General features: G+C 36.0%; 1 protein-coding gene across 2 annotated transcripts in view; it reads left to right on the top strand.

Annotated features, from left to right (window-relative positions):
- Positions 1–20,426, top strand: part of vap (RAS p21 protein activator vap) — a 723,705-nt gene that overhangs the window by 284,140 nt on the left and 419,139 nt on the right. For both annotated transcript variants that reach the window (XR_016546661.1, XM_090368525.1), the window contains exon 13: positions 12,745–12,980. Coding sequence is in view for 1 of the 2 variants with exons in the window: in XM_090368525.1 (XP_090224651.1) it covers positions 12,745–12,980 (236 nt within the window). In the remaining variant the exon portion in view is untranslated. The remainder of the gene's footprint in view (positions 1–12,744; positions 12,981–20,426) is intronic.

Below are 20,426 nucleotides of genomic sequence, written 5' to 3'. Positions count from 1 at the left end.
CAACACGAGAACAACGAGAAACAGCGGATAACTTATGCAGAAAATTAGTTTCCCGACACCAGACTAAACAGACAGCAGGTGTTATCGGTCTAGAACCGAAATCGAGAAGGATATATTGATTGACAGGTAGGCGTAGCAAGCAGATGAAATGATTGGTGGTCGGCATGACAGACAACAAGCTACTGTGTAGTCATTGGTTGGTATTATGATGTGTATTTATGAGTAAAGAATGGTGCATAATAGGTTTGTGATGAACGGGAAACAGGTAATATTAGCGATGAATCTTTTAAAGATGAAAGAAATGTGGAAGGAAAATAAAATGTCGGTTGATTTTTTGATGAAAATGAAATTAATAAAAGTTTCGTTCCATTGATTTTTATGTTCTTCACTATGTTTTTTTTTCTCATTATTAAAAGCAGATTTTTGTAGTTCATGAGAGTTTTTATTATACAGGTGACCCCCGCTTAACGCTGATAATTCGTTCCAGAAAAACAGAGTGCTAAGTGAATCCACGCTAAGCGTGGATTCACTTAGCACTCGGGAGCCTTACTGGCCATAAGGGTCGAAAGTTTTTTCATTAAGGCCAGTAAGGCTCCCGGGGTTGATGGAATATACCCTATAATCTTAAGGGAGGTGGCAAGTGAGTGCATTAAATCATTGAGGCTAATTATGAGAGCATCACTGGACTTGCCACCAATGTATCTCCAATACATAAACCCGGTTCTAAGAGTGAAGTGAGAAATTACTGGCTGGTTAGTCTAACTTCAGTAGTGGGGAAAATCATGGAGACAATGATCAAGGGTTCAATTCAGGATCATTTAGATAGAAATGGAATTCTGAAGGATACTCAGCATGGGTTTGTAAAGGGAAAATCAGTTTAACTAATCTGGTTAGCTATTTTGATAGGGTCACTCAAGAGCTGGACTTTGGATATTGTTTATTTCGGAATTTTGACATTGTTTATTTAGATTTCAGCAAAGCATTTAATCAGTCCCACATGAGCAGTTACTTTATAAGCTGGAACAGGTTGGAATCACGGGGAATATCCTCATGGATAGCTGGATGCCTTCAGGGCAGGAGACAGAGGGTTGTGATAAATGGTTATTCCTCAGATTGGGTTGATGTAAGAAGTAGGGTTTCCCAATGATCAGTATTATAACCACTGTTGTTTTTGATTTTAAAAAATGACATTGAAAGAGGGATAGAGGACATGATGTAAAGATTGGTAGAGTAGTTAATGTTCACTGCCAAGCAGAGCTTCTTCAGAGCTACCTAGATAGACTTCAGGAGTGGTCAGAAAAATGGCAGCTATGCTTTAATCCAACAGAGTGTAAGGTATTGCACCTGGAGAATGGCAACCCCAAAATAACTTTTACACTTGGCGGAGTTGAACTAAAGCTGATAGTGGAGGAAAGGGACTTGGGTATTACAATACAGTCAGACATAAAGTTCTCCGAGCATTGTAGACTGGTTGCAAGGGAGGTCCATGGTGTCCTATAGATGTTTTATCGCACAGTAGCAAGTAGAGATAAGGACTTTATAATCCCATTATAGGCTATTGTCAGACCACACCTGGAATACTGTGTTCATCTATGGATACTGTACCTAAAGAAATACATTGTGCTTCTTGAAAGGGTCCAAAGACGGGTAACTCGCCTGGTGAGATTGGCAAAAGGGTGTCCATATGAAGAGACTTCGAATTGTGTGGGTTGCAGAGCTTGGAAACTAGGTGCCTTAGAGGAGACTTGATTGAGGTGTTTAAGGCTCTGAGAGGCATAAGCAAAATGAATAAGGACGAAATTTTCACGGTTATAAATGATTCTAGAACAAGGGACGATAATTTAAAGTTACAGGGGAAGATGTTTAGACTGGATTACAGGAAGTTTTATTTTAGCCAGCGGTTATAAATTACTGGAATAAGTTACCTGCTTGGGTGATAGAGGCTGACAGTTTGGGGAAATTCAAAGGTCAGCTGGATAATTATCTACGGGAGGAGGGAAACGCATAGGTATTTCCTTTTCTATTATTATTTATTTTTTTATTATTATTATTTTATTTTTATTCTTATTTTTATTTTTATTTTTTTTTTTGGCTGGTGTAGCATCAGCCATAGGCTTCCTTGTACCATGTGTGTTAATATTAATAATACTAATAAGTCCTAAATTATGGCACACACCCACTTGTCTTTGACTGGAATCGATTCGCTTCAAAACGTCTAATTTAATTTTCAAATTCAGTATTTTTCTTACATTTGTAGTTTTCATACTGCATCCAGATATTGTTGCTTTTTCATTCTTATCCGCCATTATTAACTCTTCGAAGCCGACTGGTCTAGCCGGGTAGGTAAAGTGCCTGCCTGGCAACCCAAAGGTCGCAGGTTCGATTCTCGCCCCGGCTGGATATCACGATGGTGCCGAACCAACCGGTTGGTTGGATATCCTGGCCATGATACTCGAAGGAAGCAAGAAAAAACTGGTTCCTTCATGTTATTGATCACATCATACGAAATAAATAAAATAACTCTTCGAAAATGTAACTGCGTTTGTTGCATTAATTATGATACAATACTCGAGTAAACTTTCCGTTACGCACGATGTCTAATACTGTACTGAGTGATGACTAGACTTTGGATAAATGCATATAATGCAAATATTACAAGCAATATACTTGATCATTTTTTAAAATATCGATCTCGGAACTACGTAACAAGTCACTGTACTGCAATTAAATTAGCGTGCGAGAAAATATCACTGAGCGTGGGAAAATTTCTCAAGTCGGTGTGGGAAACGTTTTAATGCTGTTTTGATATTCAATTTTAAGCTATCGACTCCATCAAATGAAACGATTTCGTTAAATACCAAAAATGCAATCTGTAAAAGAGCGTTATAGTGATCTGAGAGAGCGTTATAGTCAGATACAGGTTATAATATAAGAACAGCATTATAGCAAATCATCGTAAAGCAAACCATGTTATAACGGGGGGCCCTGCTGTATTGTTGATTTAGGTTTGGTTATGAAAAAAGGAAAAGGTTTCTTTATTTTTCATTATATTTCTTAACCTGTCTGAAAGAACAATTCTTTATATTATATATATATATATATATATATATATATCCCAAGTATGTAAAATGCATAAATGAATAGTTAATTAATAGCTCAATTATAATAAATATATCAAATTTAATATATATATATATATATATATATATATAAATATTAATCGTCACAGATCACAGATCCATCTTACAAGATTAAACATTACATCCGTCTGTATATTATTTAAGATATTAGTAGTAGTAGTAAGTTCTAATAGTGCAATTATAGACAAAGTTAAGCCGGCTATAATGTACAATACAAAAGCTAGTAAGTTATAGCTTCTCAAGCAACCCAACGCCTTATGCAAGTGCCCAATGCAAACTGGAAAAAAAAAAAAAATATATATATATATATATATATGCCAAATAAAGTAAGGAAAACCTTACATATCAATAACATTAAAAGAAAAATTAAAAGTCAAATTAAAATGTTAATTATAGGCAATTAGATACATTGAAAGGGACTTTTTCGAGGGCTAACCCTTTCAATGTATCAACCATAATTAACGAGCTATCCGTTTCTGTATAACTGTGTCCAAATGATAGTCAGGTAGTATAAAATAACCAGATAGAATAAAAAAAAAAAATATATATATATATATATAGTGAATAGCTATTGAGGTATTGATTGACGTTATGATACATGCGTGTCTTTAAAAATAAAAGTACAGTAATAAAAAATTAATATTTTGTTAATAAACAGTTTATGCGCTAGTCCACCCATGATTCTAAAGAAAAAAGGTTACGTTACCCCCTCCATTTCAGGAGGGATTTAAGCTCCCATGGGATTCAAGTGGAGGTAACCTGACCTTTTTTTCACCATTAGAGCATATTATTGAACAAGAAAATAAAAATACAGTCATAAAAAAATTTATTTTTTTATGAATGTATTTCAAAATATGACTGTGATTCTAAAGAAAAAGGTTAGGTCTTAGTTATTTAACTACCTGATGTATATATTTTGTCATAATGGTAAATAACAGTTGTGTTGGTTTCCTCCAATCCTCTCTTCTCGTTACTAATTAAATTATATATACTTTCACTTTTGGCTGTCGTCATTATGGTGCTGTTCTATAAGATTCTTAACTGTTTAGCTAATATTTAACTTGAATCCCTCCCGAATCTATTTTGATGTTTTATTAAGATCATTATAAGATGTATCTCTACCACTGCAATATCAAGGTGCTTGATCATAACCTCACACCTGTCTGAGTAAGTGCCTTAGTTATTTAAATACTTGATGTATATTTTTTGTCATAATGGTCAGTGACAGTTGTGTTGGTTTTCTCCAATCATCTCTTCTCGTTACTAATGAAATTATATATACTTTCACTTTTGACTATAGTCATTATAGTGCTGTTCTATAAGATTCTTAACTGTTTAGCTAATATTTTAAATGCTTTGACATAGAAAAGAATTTTCAGCTAAGGTAAAGAAAGCCAACACGAGAACAACGAGAAACGGCGGATAACTTATGCGGAAAATTTGTTTTCTGACACCAGACTAAACAGGCAGTAGGTGTTATTGGTCTAGAACCGAAATCGAGAAGGATATATTGATTGACAGGTAGACGTAGCAAGCGATGAAATGATTGGAAGTCGGCACGACAGACGACAGGCTACTGTGTAGTCATTGGTCAGTATTACGATGTGTATTTATGAGTAAAGAATGGTGCATAATAGTTTTGTTTTATTACTATAATAGTAATAATTTTCCGCGTAAGTTATCCAACGTTTCTCAACGTTCTCATGTTGGCTTTCTTTACCTTTGCCAAATTTTCTATTGTATGTTATTTATTCATGGTTTAACATACTTTTTTATCCATAACATAAGTTTTGTTATGGATAAAAAAGTGGAGATAACTTGACCTTTTTTCGCCATTATGGAATGCGTTCATTAGGGCATGTGCGATTAGGGCAAGTCACCATTAGCGCTTCTGAGTGCTACTAAAGTGAAACTAAACCAATGTTATCATGTGTTTTGTTCACGCACCAATGAGCACACCATTTGCCATGCCTACCTACCCATCAATATATCGTTCTTGACTTTGCTCCAGATCGATAACACCTACCATCTGTTTACTGAGTGAGCAGCGCTACAGTGCCGTATCGGGAAACTAATTTTCCGCGTAAGTTATCCAATGTTTCTCATCATTCTCATGTTGGCTTTCTTTACCTTTGCCAAATTTTCTATTGTATTTTATTTATTCATGGTTTATTATACTTTTTTATCCATAACATAAGTTTTGTTATGAATACTAGAAAAATTCTAGTTTTAACATAAGTTTTGTTTAATCAGGTTAGTTTGCTGTTTGACCTCTTTTTGCTGTTTGCTACCTTTCCTAAACACCTAATTTTCATTTTCTGGGGAAGTGTTCCTTCTCTTCAACTTTCTATCCTCTTTTTCCTTTCTCCCCTACTTGTCCCACTTATTCCTGTTTCAGTACCTGAAAACCCCTGAAAAGTACCATTGGGGTTTTCAGGTAATCCCTGAAAGCTCCAGCTCCAATAAGAGTTTTTTGTACAGTTCCTGGCATGTCTCTTCATTGGCAAGGGATGGGGGGTCAAGGGGGGTGGGGACCAGATGTTCCCCACCCCCTGGCTGCAAAGTCACCAGGTGCTAGCACTCAACATTCAACAGAAACACACCCATACTCTCACATACTACCGGCTTTGACGTATGCCTTACAGACGAAACTGTGCCGTATGAGTGAAACCCTGGAGACTGCCCAAAAAACAAAAATACTTTGAATACTTTTTCCTTGGTCAGTAGAGGGACTGTTAGTTGGTTAGAAAGTGGAAATGTGCTCCTGCTCTTGAGATTATTTCAAGTGTTTTTAAGTCATCCCCTGTTATAAAAATATGCGTTTCTTGAAGATGAAGTGTCGGTGAGTTGTTGGGTAAAATTTTGGGTGTTGGGACTGTGCAGTTGTGCTGAAATCATTGAGTGAACAGTTTTTCATTTTCATTATTTGAATATAACGGTATTACTTATAAATATCATAGTGATTCGTAGAGTTCACATTTGGACATATACCATTGTGAAATTTCCCATTTTCATGGATGCATAGTGCCATCTCAGTAATACATAGTACTGAATATAATATATTCATTAATATACTTGGACTTCTCAGTAGAGAAGCCTTAGTGTGTGATTTGTACCAACTTTTTGTTTTCCTGTTGGATAGCATTGTGGGCTTATTTGGGCTATCCTTTCCAAGCCTTAAAGTAGCTATATCTCCTAACCTATTGGTCCTAAAGACACTATCTTTGGTGGGTGTGGACCTTGAAAAATTACTTAATTTTTAAGAATTTTTCGAGCACTCTGTGATGGATGGAAACCTTGATCTGAAAAATATATTTTGGTGAATTCAATCTATCAATTAAATTTTTCATCCATCTGGGAAAAATTATATACATTTAAGTCATATATATTTTGAATTAGAGATTATCTTGCAGGATATTTTGAAGAAGAGGATATTTATCCAGCTATAAGATTATTTATTTGTGGCTGGTATCTTTTTTTTCTTATCAAATACATTCATTCATAAACATGGATGTGCTCTTGAAGAAAACTTTAACTAGAGATTCTGATGCTGAAAATTTGTCTTCAAGTTAGTGGATTCTGTGAGGAGAAAGAAATCTGTGGATATTGGAAAATTGCGGAGGGGTAGGAAAACCCCCAAAACATCTCGAGTGTTTGTTCCTTGGGTGGATAAAGATAAGGATATAAATAAAAATCCTTCTGTGTTGGTGGATGAGTCTACCTCAGAGGTCCCCAAACTATGGCCCGCGTGCCACATCCGGTCCACGAAACAGTTTTATCCAGCTTGTCGATATTTCAATTAGATCATAAAAATTAATGTTTATTAGATCATAATAAAATTTATGAAAAACAAATTTTAACATTCGTCGGTTGTTTAATAGTGTTGATGCCTCTGTGTCATCAGCTTAGTCTTGTTAGATATTAATTCTGTTATTTCCACTCAAAGCTGTTCTTTGAAGCATCGTTAAAATAATCCGTTAATCTTGACCTGATCATTAAATAGCTGGCGCACTATGGCCATAGTTGCCAATGTGCCTAAAAAATCTCTAAATCAACCAAGCAATCATTAAATAGCAATAGGCATTAGAGACAGTAATTAGGGATTTCCTAATCCCTTGCCAGCCTGCACACCAAATCTAATGTCCAGAGTATGGGAGCAGAGGTCACCCTAGGCTTCCATCACACAAGAATCCCAGATCAAGAATTAAACATGGCACCAGCAGCATGGTCTGACGATTGATATCAGTAAGATTCTGAACCAGCCTGCACATCAACCCTGATGTACAGAGTATAAGAGCAAAGGTCACCCCGGCTTCTACTATACAAGAACCCCGGGTTCAGGATAAAAACATGACACTATCCTATTGAAGATAATCCCTCTGCTATAAATTAACAGAAGAAGAAATGAATCACTTATAAGTTTATCAAGTGGAAATCTGCTGTACACCAATGGAAACAGTGAAAGGAGTGAAGGTGGAGTTGAGTTTCTGGTCCATAAAGATTTAAAAAACAACATTTTGGAATTCAAAAGTACATCACCAAGGGTGTCAAGATTTCTAAGAAGTACAAACTAAAGGTTATAATGATTTATGCACCAACATCCAGCCATGATGATGAAGAGGTTGAAGAAATGTACACCGAAATTGAGAGTCTTCTAGATGAGCAGAAAACCCACTACACTATTATTATGGGGGACTTCAATGCTAAGGTTGGAAAAAGACAAAACAGTGCAGAAACGGGGAACTATAGGAAATTTTGGAATTGGTGAAAGAAATGAAAGAGGTGAAAGACTTACGGAATTTGCAGAATCTCAAGGATTGTCAGTAATGAACACATTTTTCAAGAAAAGGGTGAACAGAAAGTGGACATGGAAGAGTACAAATGGATTAACAACTAATGAAATCGACTTCGTCCTCACTAACAGAAGGGAGAAAGGAGTCAATGTGAACGGAGAGTACCTAAACCATTTACAATTTGCAGATGACATTGTGGTCATAAGCCACGATCCCAAAGAATTAGAAGAAAATCTTAATCAGTTATGCACAGTTAGTAAGGATTTTGGACTAAAGATGAATATAGCTAAAACAAAAGTAATGATGAACAAGTATGCCACAGAAAGGGAAATAATGATTGAAGGAGCAGTAATTGAAAAGGTGGAGCCATATACTTATCTGGGACAAATTATTAGTTATAATAATGATAAATGGCTGGAAGTCAAGAGAAGAATAGATTTTGGATGGATAGCATTCAGGAAATATAGTCACATACTGAAGAGCAATATCCCAGTATGTGTGAAACGTAAAATAATGAACCAATATATACTCCCCACCATGACTTATAGAAGTGAAACTTGGGCACTCACCAAAAGAATGGAAAAGAAGCTGAGAACTACACAGCAAATAATGGAACGAATTATATTGGGAATCAGACTGTTAGATAAGAAGAGAAACACATGGATTAGGCAGCAAACTCAAGTAAAGGACATTCTTATCAAACCTAAAGAACTAAAATGGTCTTGGGCAGGATACATAGCTTGAAGAAATTATGAACTAAGAAAATAACAGAATGGTACCCAAGAGGAGCTAGAAGAAAACCTGGAAGACAACAAAGGAGTTGGACAGTTGCAATTCATGAGTTTGTAGGCAGTAATTGAATTGCCATTGCACAAAACTGGGAGGACTGGAAAGTTGTTGGAGAGGCCTTCATACTGCAGTGGAATGAAAATGGCTGATGGTGGTGATGATGTGATTTTTATGCATTTTTTTAAAAAACAAAGTTACAGTCATAAAATATAAACATGAAACTAGCAGTCACTTGTATTTTCTAGTTCAGAGAAGTGTTAAGAGCACTAAATTTAAAATTTGTTTTCACACATGCATTATTATGTTGTCAAACAGATAATAATAATAGAGATAAAAAATAATCTTTTACAACAATTAAACATAAAGAAGAACTACTTTCCATTACAGATGCCTCTGCCATATTTCATTCAATGTACCAATTTCAAACTACACTTGCAAACATGGTATATTGTTTTTAAGAAGCTGAAGAGAAACAGTACATTGAAGCAAAAGCCAAAAACAATAAATAATCTTAGACCTCGAGGTATTTTGCAATTTTAATTCCAAGAAAGCAATAATTTTTCACTTGAACATTTTGAATAAAAGTTTTCACTATATTTCAGAAAGTAAAAAGTTCAGATTGTTAATCATTAATTATAGATTAATTTGGAACTGGTGTTTCTGAGGGCACCTGTTAGGTCCTGCATGACTGATGCCAGGTTACCACAAATACAGCCTGATTACATGCACCTTTAAGGGTGGTAATCTTGCTGTAATTCTGGGAAAATGATAAAATAAATTCAAAAACATAACAACTAAAAAATTTTCTATATTTAAGAGGGTACAGAAAATTCCAGGTTTTTATCTTCAGCCAACGATTACCACAGCCTTGTTACTTTCAAGTTACACAAGCTCCACTGTTGGGGCTTGTGCAGTGGAGGTGTTAAAAATTCAGTTATATGGAGTGTATCAAGGAATGAATTATAATTTGCATACTCAACTGTTGGGAGACTGAGATAATTAGTTAATTGCTTGACTTTAAACTGTACCTGTAGACCTAAGTTGATTTAATAGAGTATAAGAGATATAACTTGGTATATAAGCATAATATACATACATTGAAGAAATAGTATCTATTAAACTACTAAGGTTGAAGAGATGACAAACATCATTGTAGAAAATTATGCCTACACAGTGATATTATACCTCTAACTGTAATAGTAGGAAAAATAATTTGATAAAAAAAAAGTAAGTACAAGGAGTTTGTTGAAACATATGAATGACGAAAGCAAAAATCAGGCACAGGGAGGTGAACTTGATAATGATATTTTTTGTGAATGTTTTCTCTTTAAGGTTCTGATGATTGAAGATGGTATTAAACAATTTTAATACAAAATGTTGCTATATAAAGAATTTCATGTAGCCATGTTGTAGTGTCAGTTTGATTTACTTATTGGACAATAAACAAACTTTAGAGTATAATAACCTCATCATTAATATACATGTATCTTTATACAAGCTATGTGAATAATATTCACTGCCTTGTCACTATTGCAACTGGTACAGTTTATTTTATAAGTTTGAGTAAAGTTGCAATGAATAGTCAGCTGGTGACATTCAGGACATTGTGTCAAGGCCTATGAATTCTCCAGATTATGCCAGAGATTTTTGCATTTGCTTACTTGCCCTTTCTGTTGCTTTTATCTTTTTCACTCACATTAGAATGGGTTCTGGCACCATTAGACTTTCATCCCTCACAGAGGTTCTTTCTCTCTCTGGTACGTACATATTAGCTGTATGTCTGCAAGATTCATGTATCATGTGCCAAGAATTCAGATATTATACTGACATGTGTATAAGGCATTTTATATGTTTTGTTGCATTTTAAGATGAGTGATTTTGCTGAGCAAAAAATTTGCATCAAATTTCAAATTAGGGATAGGTGTAACAGAACCCGTGAAATTAAGTACAGCTTTTGGAGAAGACGCCATGTGTTATTCAAAGATTTTTCGGTCATTTCCAAAGTTTAAAGAAGGCCTGTTGTCTATTGAAGATGATCCTCATTCTGGCTGCTCTTCAAAAAAACCAGTGATTCAGTCACTTTTATTTGTGATCTGCTCAAGATTTGGGAATACAGATTTATACTTCACATCTTCACTGATGATCACAATGAACAGCGATTCCTCTCACATCAGAATCTTTGTCAATATACTGCTGCTCACCCACACTATTTTTTCCTTTACTGGAGATGTGGCGCCTCCGTAGCCAGGTGGGCAGGAGCAGCAGTGCGTAGCACACGCTTCTTGATTAGACCGGGGTTCGAGCCCGTGACCACCAAATACGGAGGATGCGGAAAGGTCAGGGAATGACCACCGCATATCCCCGGAGCAATATGGCCTTAGTTGCTAATGCTCCTAAAATCCAAATAACAAACAAACAAACAAACTGGAGATGAATAATGGGCATATGGCTATAATCCAAAAAACAAAGTCCCAGTGTTTTTATTAGATGATTCTATCTTCTTCGAGGCCTACAAAAAAAAGGACAATCTAAATGAAATGTGAAGGTCATGCTTATTGCATTTTTTGACTCAGTGTATTGTTCATTATGAATTTGTTCTATATAGTTGAACAGTGAACCTGGAATACTATAAAACAATTCTACAGGAATTGTATAATGTTGTTTGGAGAAACGGACAGAAAAGCGGCCTTTGGAATGTATGAATGTTGTTTGGTTTTTAGGAGCATTATCAACTAAGGTCATATTGCTCCGGGAGTATGCGGTGGTCATTCTCTGACCTTTCTGCATTGTCCGTATTTGGTGGTGACGGGCTCGAACCTCGGTTTAATCAAGAAGCGTGTGCTACGCACTGCTGCTCCTTCCCACCTGGCTATGGAGCCACCTGCGGCCTTTGGAATTGGTGCTTGCATCTTAACAATGTGTCCCTGCACACTGAATGCTTTTCATTCAAGAAATTCATACTTATGAAAATTTAGCTCCATGTAATTTTTTTTGTTTTTCAAACTTGAAGCCTCCTCGAGAGGTCGCAGATTTGCAATTACTGAGGAAATTATTCAGAATGTAACACAGGAACTATTAGCAGTTCCAAAGGAAGTTCCAGTGAGGATATGTCCAGAAGTTGCAGAAGCATTGGAATTGGTGTATATGGTTCAAGGAGACTGCTTCAATGGTTATCCATCCAGATAGTAAGCTTTATGATTTCCCAAATAATGGTTCAGTCCCTTGGTTTGTGACTCATACTTTCACTTTTTTTGTGATCACTCTTTTGCTGTTGGCTGTTTCCAATGTCCATAACTTCATGTTTCTAATAAGGATCCTGTTCGTGGATGAAACATTCCACAAGGATAGAACTCTGAACCTGTAATTCCATAACCTGTAAATGGAATCTCCCACCACAATAATTACTACTAGGTAATACATTTCATTTCATAATTACATTTCTCAATCAAGGTTTGCCTTCTTGGTGATGATTTAATCAGTTCATGCTTTCATCACATAGTACTGTTCTACCGAAGTTCTAGGAAGATATTATGTTACCTAGAGACTTGGATGTAGTCCTCTTCATAGTGTAGGGAATAATGGTTCAGTTTTAATACTAGCTATATATGATAGTATAGACAATATGGTAGAGAGTTGTACACCTAGGTCAACAATTTGAAACAAGTATGGGACACAGGATTATACCTTACATGATACCGAGAGAATTTGACTTGCATGGGCCACAGTCTTGATCTCCTGCATGCATATCATCTTGAACACCAGCTGTAACACTTTCTGTACTAAACTGAAAAATATGAATGAAACAGCAAATCTGATAGAAAATCAGTTATAGTTTCTGTGTCGCGGTGCACTTATACCAACTTTGTGGGCCACATTCTGTGTGTCATCTAATGCAAAATCAGTGCATTAGTTGATTTAATTACATATGTTCAACCGAACTCAGATTTCTTCTCCAAAGCAATGTATAAATGTGTGTATATATATAAATATTTACTGTAAAGAAAAGTTTATTTTCCTTCCAGGAGTGGATACAAGCTATTAAACCCTTGTGTTCTCCCCAACTTCCTCGAGGAAGGGCTCCTAGTCATAATGTTACCGAAGTCCGAAGTCTTCATTTAACTCTTCTAGAGGCCCATAGATTACCTGTAAGATTAGTTCCACATCCATTTTGTATTATCTCCCAGAATCAAGTGAAAGTCTGTCGAACACAAGTAAAATGTCCGCCCGATCCTATATGGGAAGAAGACTTTCTTTTAGAGTAAGTAGCACCTTATTTTATTTTTTTATAAATTAGAATGAATGTTACATGGGTCTTATGAAAATTAATGACAGGATCACATTTTGTAGTATTCATGAAGCAATTTTTAGATGAAATCATACTAAGAAATAATAATTCAAATGATTTTGTATTAGAATAATGGAGATACTCAGTTATTTTTTTTTTTCTTTTCTTTTGAAGAGGATATTGATGTATAAATGGAACCAATTAAAAATGGAATTTTCCAACACAATAAAAACCTTAGGCCAGTGGTGTGCAAACTATGGGACTCAACCCCCAGAGGGGTTTCCGGGATAAATTAAAGGGGTCGCGACAATTTTTAAATAAAATTAGTTATTGTGTACATAAAAGCTAAAAAACTTGTTGTTAAAATTATTTTTTCAATACTGTAGGTGTAGAGACCTTACTATTTGAAAGAAGTCTGAGATATGAATGAACCCTATTGCCACTCTTTATTTTTTAGGTTGGTTTCAAGTGTGATGCAGGTGGGTTTCTTACTTATTGTCCTTGTGGGTATTATGCCTTAATTTGCTCACTAGCTATGGACACACAGAAAGCAGCTGACTAGTGCAACTTCTCAGTATGTATTAATACTTCTCAGTACTACTCATTTGCTGAACCGTAATCCCTTTATCTCTTAATTCGTACTTCCTACAGCAAAAATTTCTGAAATTCCCTAAAGGCCGGAAGTGCAAATATACGGTGACAGTAAATAGCAAGTCAGCTGTAAGCACACTTTATTCTGCTTCGCAATTCGGTGCTTTCACGTCAACTTGGATGTTTTTTTTTCTTTCTTCTGGTACTTTTTATATTATCGTTGTTTTTAAAAAGAAAAAAATACATATTTTACCATGGACAATTGGGTAATCAGAACAAAATGGTCGAGGAGTGATGACAATAATGTTGCTGGAGGGTATCATACGGAAGTGTTCTACGCACTATATTGAGGTAAACTCCTCTTATTATTTTACTAAACTACAGATACTTCAGAAGCTGAAAGGATAAGAAATGTATCATGTGAAAATTTGGACAGTAATGCTATTTCAAGTATAATGCAACTACCAATTTCTTGTTGAGAGCCATCATATTCCAAATCAAAAAGAACGAAAAAGAACAGACAATATAAAGAAGAATTTACGAAGTATGGCTTTACTTACAGTGTTATTGTTGATGAGAAACGCCCCGTGTACGTAACATGAAACCTATTAAATGAAAAAAGACATTTACATACGAAGCATCCAGAGCTAATGAAAAATGCTGAATCCTTTTCAAAAGACACGCCAACACCATACAAGGTCTGAAATCTTTCATGAAGAAACATATGACAGTTCCTTGTAAAGCTTTAAGAGGATCGTTGGAAGTTTCATATTTAATATGAAAAAAATTGAAATCACGTATTGTTGCTGAATCTCTTGTTCTGCCTACAGCGATAAAAATGATTTCAATTACTCATGGAGAAAAGTACAGCAACGATTTAAATACCATTCCTCTATCCGGAGACACGGTCTTGTGGCGTATTATAATTATTGCAGACAACATAAGATTCAGTTTATTAAATCATTTGAGAGAAAGTCCAATTTTTGCAATACAGTTAGGTGAATCCACAGATGTTTAGCACCTTGCTCAACTTATTGTATATGTGAAATACTGCTACACGGGAGATATTTCGGAGGATTTTCTATTTTGCAACGCTTTGGTGACAGGCAGGAAGATTGTTGATGTTATAAGTATTTTCTTTCAAACAAATAATCTACCGTGGAATAACTGCTTTGTGATTTGTACTGATGGCGCAGCTGTATTAACAGGATAAAATATTATTTTTTTCAATAAGAAGTCAAACCCAAAGGAACTTCGTTCGATCGATGCTACAATAATAATTAGGAAAAAACTCTTTGACGCTGCGTAGAATCACTTGGTTACTGTTGTACTGGCCACGATTCCCGATTGAACCGAATTAAGCCGAACGTTTATAGCGAGTGTAGTCAGGTATGGATTTTCTATATTTATGCATTTACCAAGGAGGCCGAATGTGGCCCGTGGGCCGGCTGTTGCCCACCTCTGTTCTAGAGGGATCTTTCTGAGGAGTCGGGTGTTTTTGTGAATATAGCTGAGGTCCATATCTCTGCACCATACATGATGGATCTTTTTTAATCAGAGACAGTTCAAATTAGCTTGAAACTATACAGTTGAGCTAGAGGATATGCAAAGCTTAAAACAGTACATTTTTATTGTAAGTTAAGGGAGACAAGTCCATGCCATAAGTGAACATTTGTATATAGTGAGATCAGGATATATGAGATGAGGTTTATTTGTGAGTGTGTTTGGCTTTGAGAATTGCTGGACAGCATAAGAGTATGAGATAAGATTTATTTGTGAGTGTGTTTAGCCTTGAAAATTACTGTACAGTATAAGTATAAAGATGAACATAGCACATGCAGATCAGCTAGTATCCAGCTAAAATAATTACTTTCACAATGAAATTTAAGTATGGATAAAATCTACCAAGATACCCCCACATCCCTTCTGTTTTGGGAAATCAGTCCAGTCACCTGTGACATGGACCTCACAAAATGGAAACAAAACAACATCCCAAAGCAACATACGAAACAGCTGTGTTCTTCTTATATAATGCAATTCTTTGACTACTGTCATCTGTACACTGATGGCTCCAAGACGGATACACATGTTGGTGCTGCAGTGGTTCTGCCAAATAGCATAATTTTGAGTCTTTTCTATAGAATGCATTATATGTAGTGCTGAATTGTTTGCAATAAGTCTTCTCTAGATCACATTGACAAAACTTACCTCGTAAAAAGTATAATTTTTACAGACTCATTAAGTGCAATATATGCTTTACAGCTAGAAGATCATCCATATTATCCATATCTAAATAGAATACTTTTCTGCATACTGCATCTTAGGGGAAAAAAAAACAACAAAGAGTTAGATTCACTTGGATTCCTGGACATTCTGGAACTGGGCAATAAAGGTGTGGACCAAGCTGCAAAACATCTATTAACTGAAAATTCTCGCATGCATAAAATTCTGCATGATGACTTTGCCACTGTCATTCGAAAAGTCTCTGAAAATATGGACACAAACCTGCAAATCTCAAACAAACAACAAATTATATCAAATCAAACAGCAGCCGAAATCCTCGAAATCAATTTTTCATTCAAACAAACATGAAGAGTTTGTTTGAGTTTGCCCAGCTTCACGTCGGACACACACACACACACACATTTAACATACTCTTATCTACTAATGAAAGACGATCTTCCACAATGTCTTCAGTGTCTTGCCTCACTAACAGTTGGTTAGTTGTTATTTGGTTTTTAGGAGCATTAGCAACTAAGGCCATATTGCTCCGTGAATATGCAGTGGTCATTCCCTGACCTTTTCGCATCCTCAGTATTTGGTGGTGGTGGGCTCGAACCCCGGTCTAATCAAGAAGCGTGTGCTACGCACTGCTTCTCCTTCCCACCTGGCTACGGAGGTGCCCCTCACTAACAGTAAAGCACACCATCATAGAATGTACATGTTACCAAATTGCCTACCAATTAGCTTTCAAATCACTTGCAAATGAACTATTAATCCTTCAACTCATTATGGGAGACAAATCAGACATAAATGAACTCTTTACCTGCTCTAATAAACCTTACCAACCGCATCTAATATGCAAACATCAGTGATAACATAATCAGAAATAACAAAACCTGAACCGTTGCAGTATAGCTGAAGCAGCTTTTGGACCATTAAACCACAAACGACAGCAACAATAAAGTAGTACCTTAATCATTTGTTTGATGGCAGTGATAAAACTACAGACATGGTGAGATGGAAATAGTGAAACTGCTTCTTCTTCCCCATGCTCTTTATTATCATATCAAACGGCCATCTGGTTCTGCAATACTTTATGTACCTCCCCCACCCACACACACACACATGCATGCCAATGGCAGACTTGGCTGTATGGTAGTTTTGCCACTATTTAATAGCTACTGCTGTGTAAATGTTAGCTATTGGTGTTAAGTACCTGCATAGAAGCAATGCTGTCTGCAATGGTGTTATACCAATATTCATGCAGGACAGTATGCTTGCTTCATTTGCAATGCAGTGTGGTGAAATAAAATACCATAAATATGTTTACAGCCACATGAGGATTCACATTCCCTGGGTTGCCTGTTGCTTGTCATGAGCCAATATAAACTAAAGATATTAGATAGTATGAATCAGAGCTGTACTACTCAATATGTTCTACGTTGATAATAATTAGTAAAATAATAAGAGGAGTTTACCTCAATATAGTGTGTAGAACACTTCCGTATGATACCCTCCAGAAATTAAAACGGAAAAAACGAAAAAATCGACAATCGATAAGGAAGGAAAATCGTTTTGAATATTTTCGTTAGATTCTTTTAATTACGTTAATTTGAATTTTAATTGTTTTAAATTGATTTGAATTGTGTTAAATTGATTATTTAATTATTTATATTTTACTCTAATGTACCAGTAAGTTGTTGATTTTTTCGTTTTTTCCGTTTTAATTTCTGGAGGGTATCATACGGAAGTGTTCTACGCACTATATTGAGGTAAACTCCTCTTATTATTTTACTAAACTAAAGATATGCAGGTTTTGGTGGCAGTCAGATCATTGCACCATATTCTGTAGAATTGATTCCAATGCCAGCATTTGACTGCTATGAAACGATAAAAGATCATTCCCTCAGTTTTTGGAGCACAGCAGAAATGGAGTGGTGAGACCAGCATGTTGTTTCAAAATGCTTATATCATGCCAAGGTGAGCAGCAGCACTCATCATCTGGTAAACTTTATATTTGTCACCTTTAAATAAACAAAGGCCATTTAAAACCCAGTAAAAATTTTTGGGTTTCCCTATTCTTAAGTGTGTAATGTCATTAAGTTCTATTCAGGCTAATTAATTCATATAGAAATCAAACTAAAAAGAAGATGCATACTTACTAGTATAAATAAGGATGATCTTAAGTATATAATTAAAAACTAATTTAATTGAATAAATGATGACTAAAAGCAAAATGAAATGATAATAACAAGGAAGAATGAAAAAAAAATTTAACTAAATTAAAAATGACCGAACAGAAAAAGCTAATTAGAAACCATTGAGTCATAAACAGAAAAGACAAAATAAAAATAAGGAAGTATGCATATTTGTATATATATAAATGTACAAGTTACTATAGTTTTTCTGAACATGGCATTGTACTTTTTTTCATTCTTTCTGGTTTATTTCATTGGATCAATTTTTATCTAAAATTTTGTGATCAAAATATGTATTAAAATACTATTTTTACTTTTATTACCAGTTTATTCTGTTAATTGAATTACAATTTCTTTGTATTCAGTATTTAAAAGTAACAAACTGTTTAATAAAAAGGTTTAGAATATGGATCATCCTACAACTCGTACATGGAATATCCTTTTGTTACATTGAATAACAATGTTTTTTTCAGAGTGGTTCAATGTAAATTTAGTACTAGTGGAAAATGGTGTAAGAAAGCAAGCTTATATAGCATCAGCCGGTAAAAAAAAAAAAAAAAAACCCACCTACACATTTCAATATTCCACTACAACAGATGGGGTCCTGTTCCAACAATCAACCACCCACTGGCTGAAGGCAAACTTCTGCACATCAGTGCTCTAGCCATCCTTCTTCAACTTGAATTTATGCCCCCTCGTGTGTAGTCCTAGCAGGAGGGCACCTCCGTAGCCAGGTGGGCAGGAGCATCACTGCGTAGCACACGCTTCTTGATTAGCCCGTGGTTCAAGCCCGTGACCACCAAATACGGAGGATGTGGAAGGATCAGGGAATGACCACCACGTATCCTAGGAGCAATATGGCCTTAGTTGCTAATGCTCCTTAAAACCAAATAACTAACTAACTAACTAACCTAGCAGGAGACAGAATGACATTAACATTCAGCTTACTCAATCCAATCCATTCGATGCCTTAAACACTTCTACTAGATCGCCACACAGGTGCATAGTCTCCAGACACTGCAGTTTGCAGAACTGAAGCCTTTCTAGGTAAGAGCACCCTTTTGTTCCCTTCACCAATCTGGTTACTCTTTTCTGCACCTGTTGCAGCAGAGCTACATCCTTCCTAAAGTGATGCCTTAAGACCTGTAAACAGTACTCAAAGTGTGGCCTAAACGTGGTCTTGTACAAAGGGATAATGACCTCTTTATCCCTACTAGCAAAGTTTCTGTAAGTCATTGACAAAACCTCATGAGCTGTCCTGACAGCATGTCTGCATAGAGAATTTTCATGTCTGACTGCACAATTACCCCAAGATCTTTTTCATTCTCCACTACCCCGAGTGTACCATACAGTTCATAAGTTATCTGGAGTTACTGCAACCCATGTTTTGCTTTTTTATTGACTTAAATTGGCATATTAATTTATTTTTTAGAGTTGCTTTTTATTCCTAGTAACAATACTTTAGTTTAATTTGAATTTAGATAGAGATATTGAAATAACATTCAATACCGAAACACATATATACAAAGGGTACTAGGAACGTTTTGCAATATGACGCAACAATGAATCACAGGAAGCTGCTTGTTGCTGCATGTTGAGACATGTTCATACGTGCATAGTAGCCGCCGCGCCAAGTCGATGGGCTCAGTTATTCATTAGTAGTGAGAGTGTAAAGTGCTTGCGATGGCATCGTGGTCACGAAATGAGATAAGGACAGTTTTGCGGTATAATTTCGTGCGTGGTTTAACCATAGACCAGTGCTTAGAAGAAATGACTCTTGCACTAGATGATGATTGTCCACATCGTACAACGATATTCAGGTGGTATAGAGAATTCCAAAGGGGAAATTTCACTCTGGAGGATTCTGAGAGGCCGGGAAGGCCACGAACGTCAGTTACGGAGGAAAACGTTACTGCTGTGAGGAAAATGCTTGACGAAAACAGGCGAGTGACCTACCAACAGATAGAGGATACTTTGGGCCTAAATGCACCAGCAATTTGTTCGATTCTGCAAGATCATTTGCACGTGAAGAAACTTTGTTCTCTCTGGGTGCCGCATCAACTGACTGAAGAGCAGATGACACGACGTGTGACTTGGTGCCGGGAGATGTTAAAAAAGTTTGATAAGGGACAATCTCGGTATGTGAACAACATCGTGACAGGTGACGTGACTTGGCTGTACTATTACGATCTGCCGACCAAGGCTCAAAACAAAGTTTGGGTCTTTGATGATGACGACACACCCGTAATTGTCAGAAAATCCCGATCTGTAAAGAAGAAAATGATAGCTGTATTTTTCAAATCGAGTGGAATTGTGGAACGTGTCGTTTTGGACACGCAGAAGACAGTCACAGCTAAGTGGTATACTGAACAATGCCTGCCTAAAGTCATTGGATCTATGAAGAACC

Source organism: Mastigoproctus giganteus, chromosome 2 (genome assembly GCF_048544385.1).
Source record: "Mastigoproctus giganteus isolate SK-2022 chromosome 2, ASM4854438v1, whole genome shotgun sequence".
In the NCBI taxonomy this organism is placed as follows: Eukaryota; Metazoa; Arthropoda; class Arachnida; order Uropygi; family Thelyphonidae; genus Mastigoproctus; species Mastigoproctus giganteus.
This window is presented reverse-complemented; position numbering and strand designations above follow the sequence as displayed.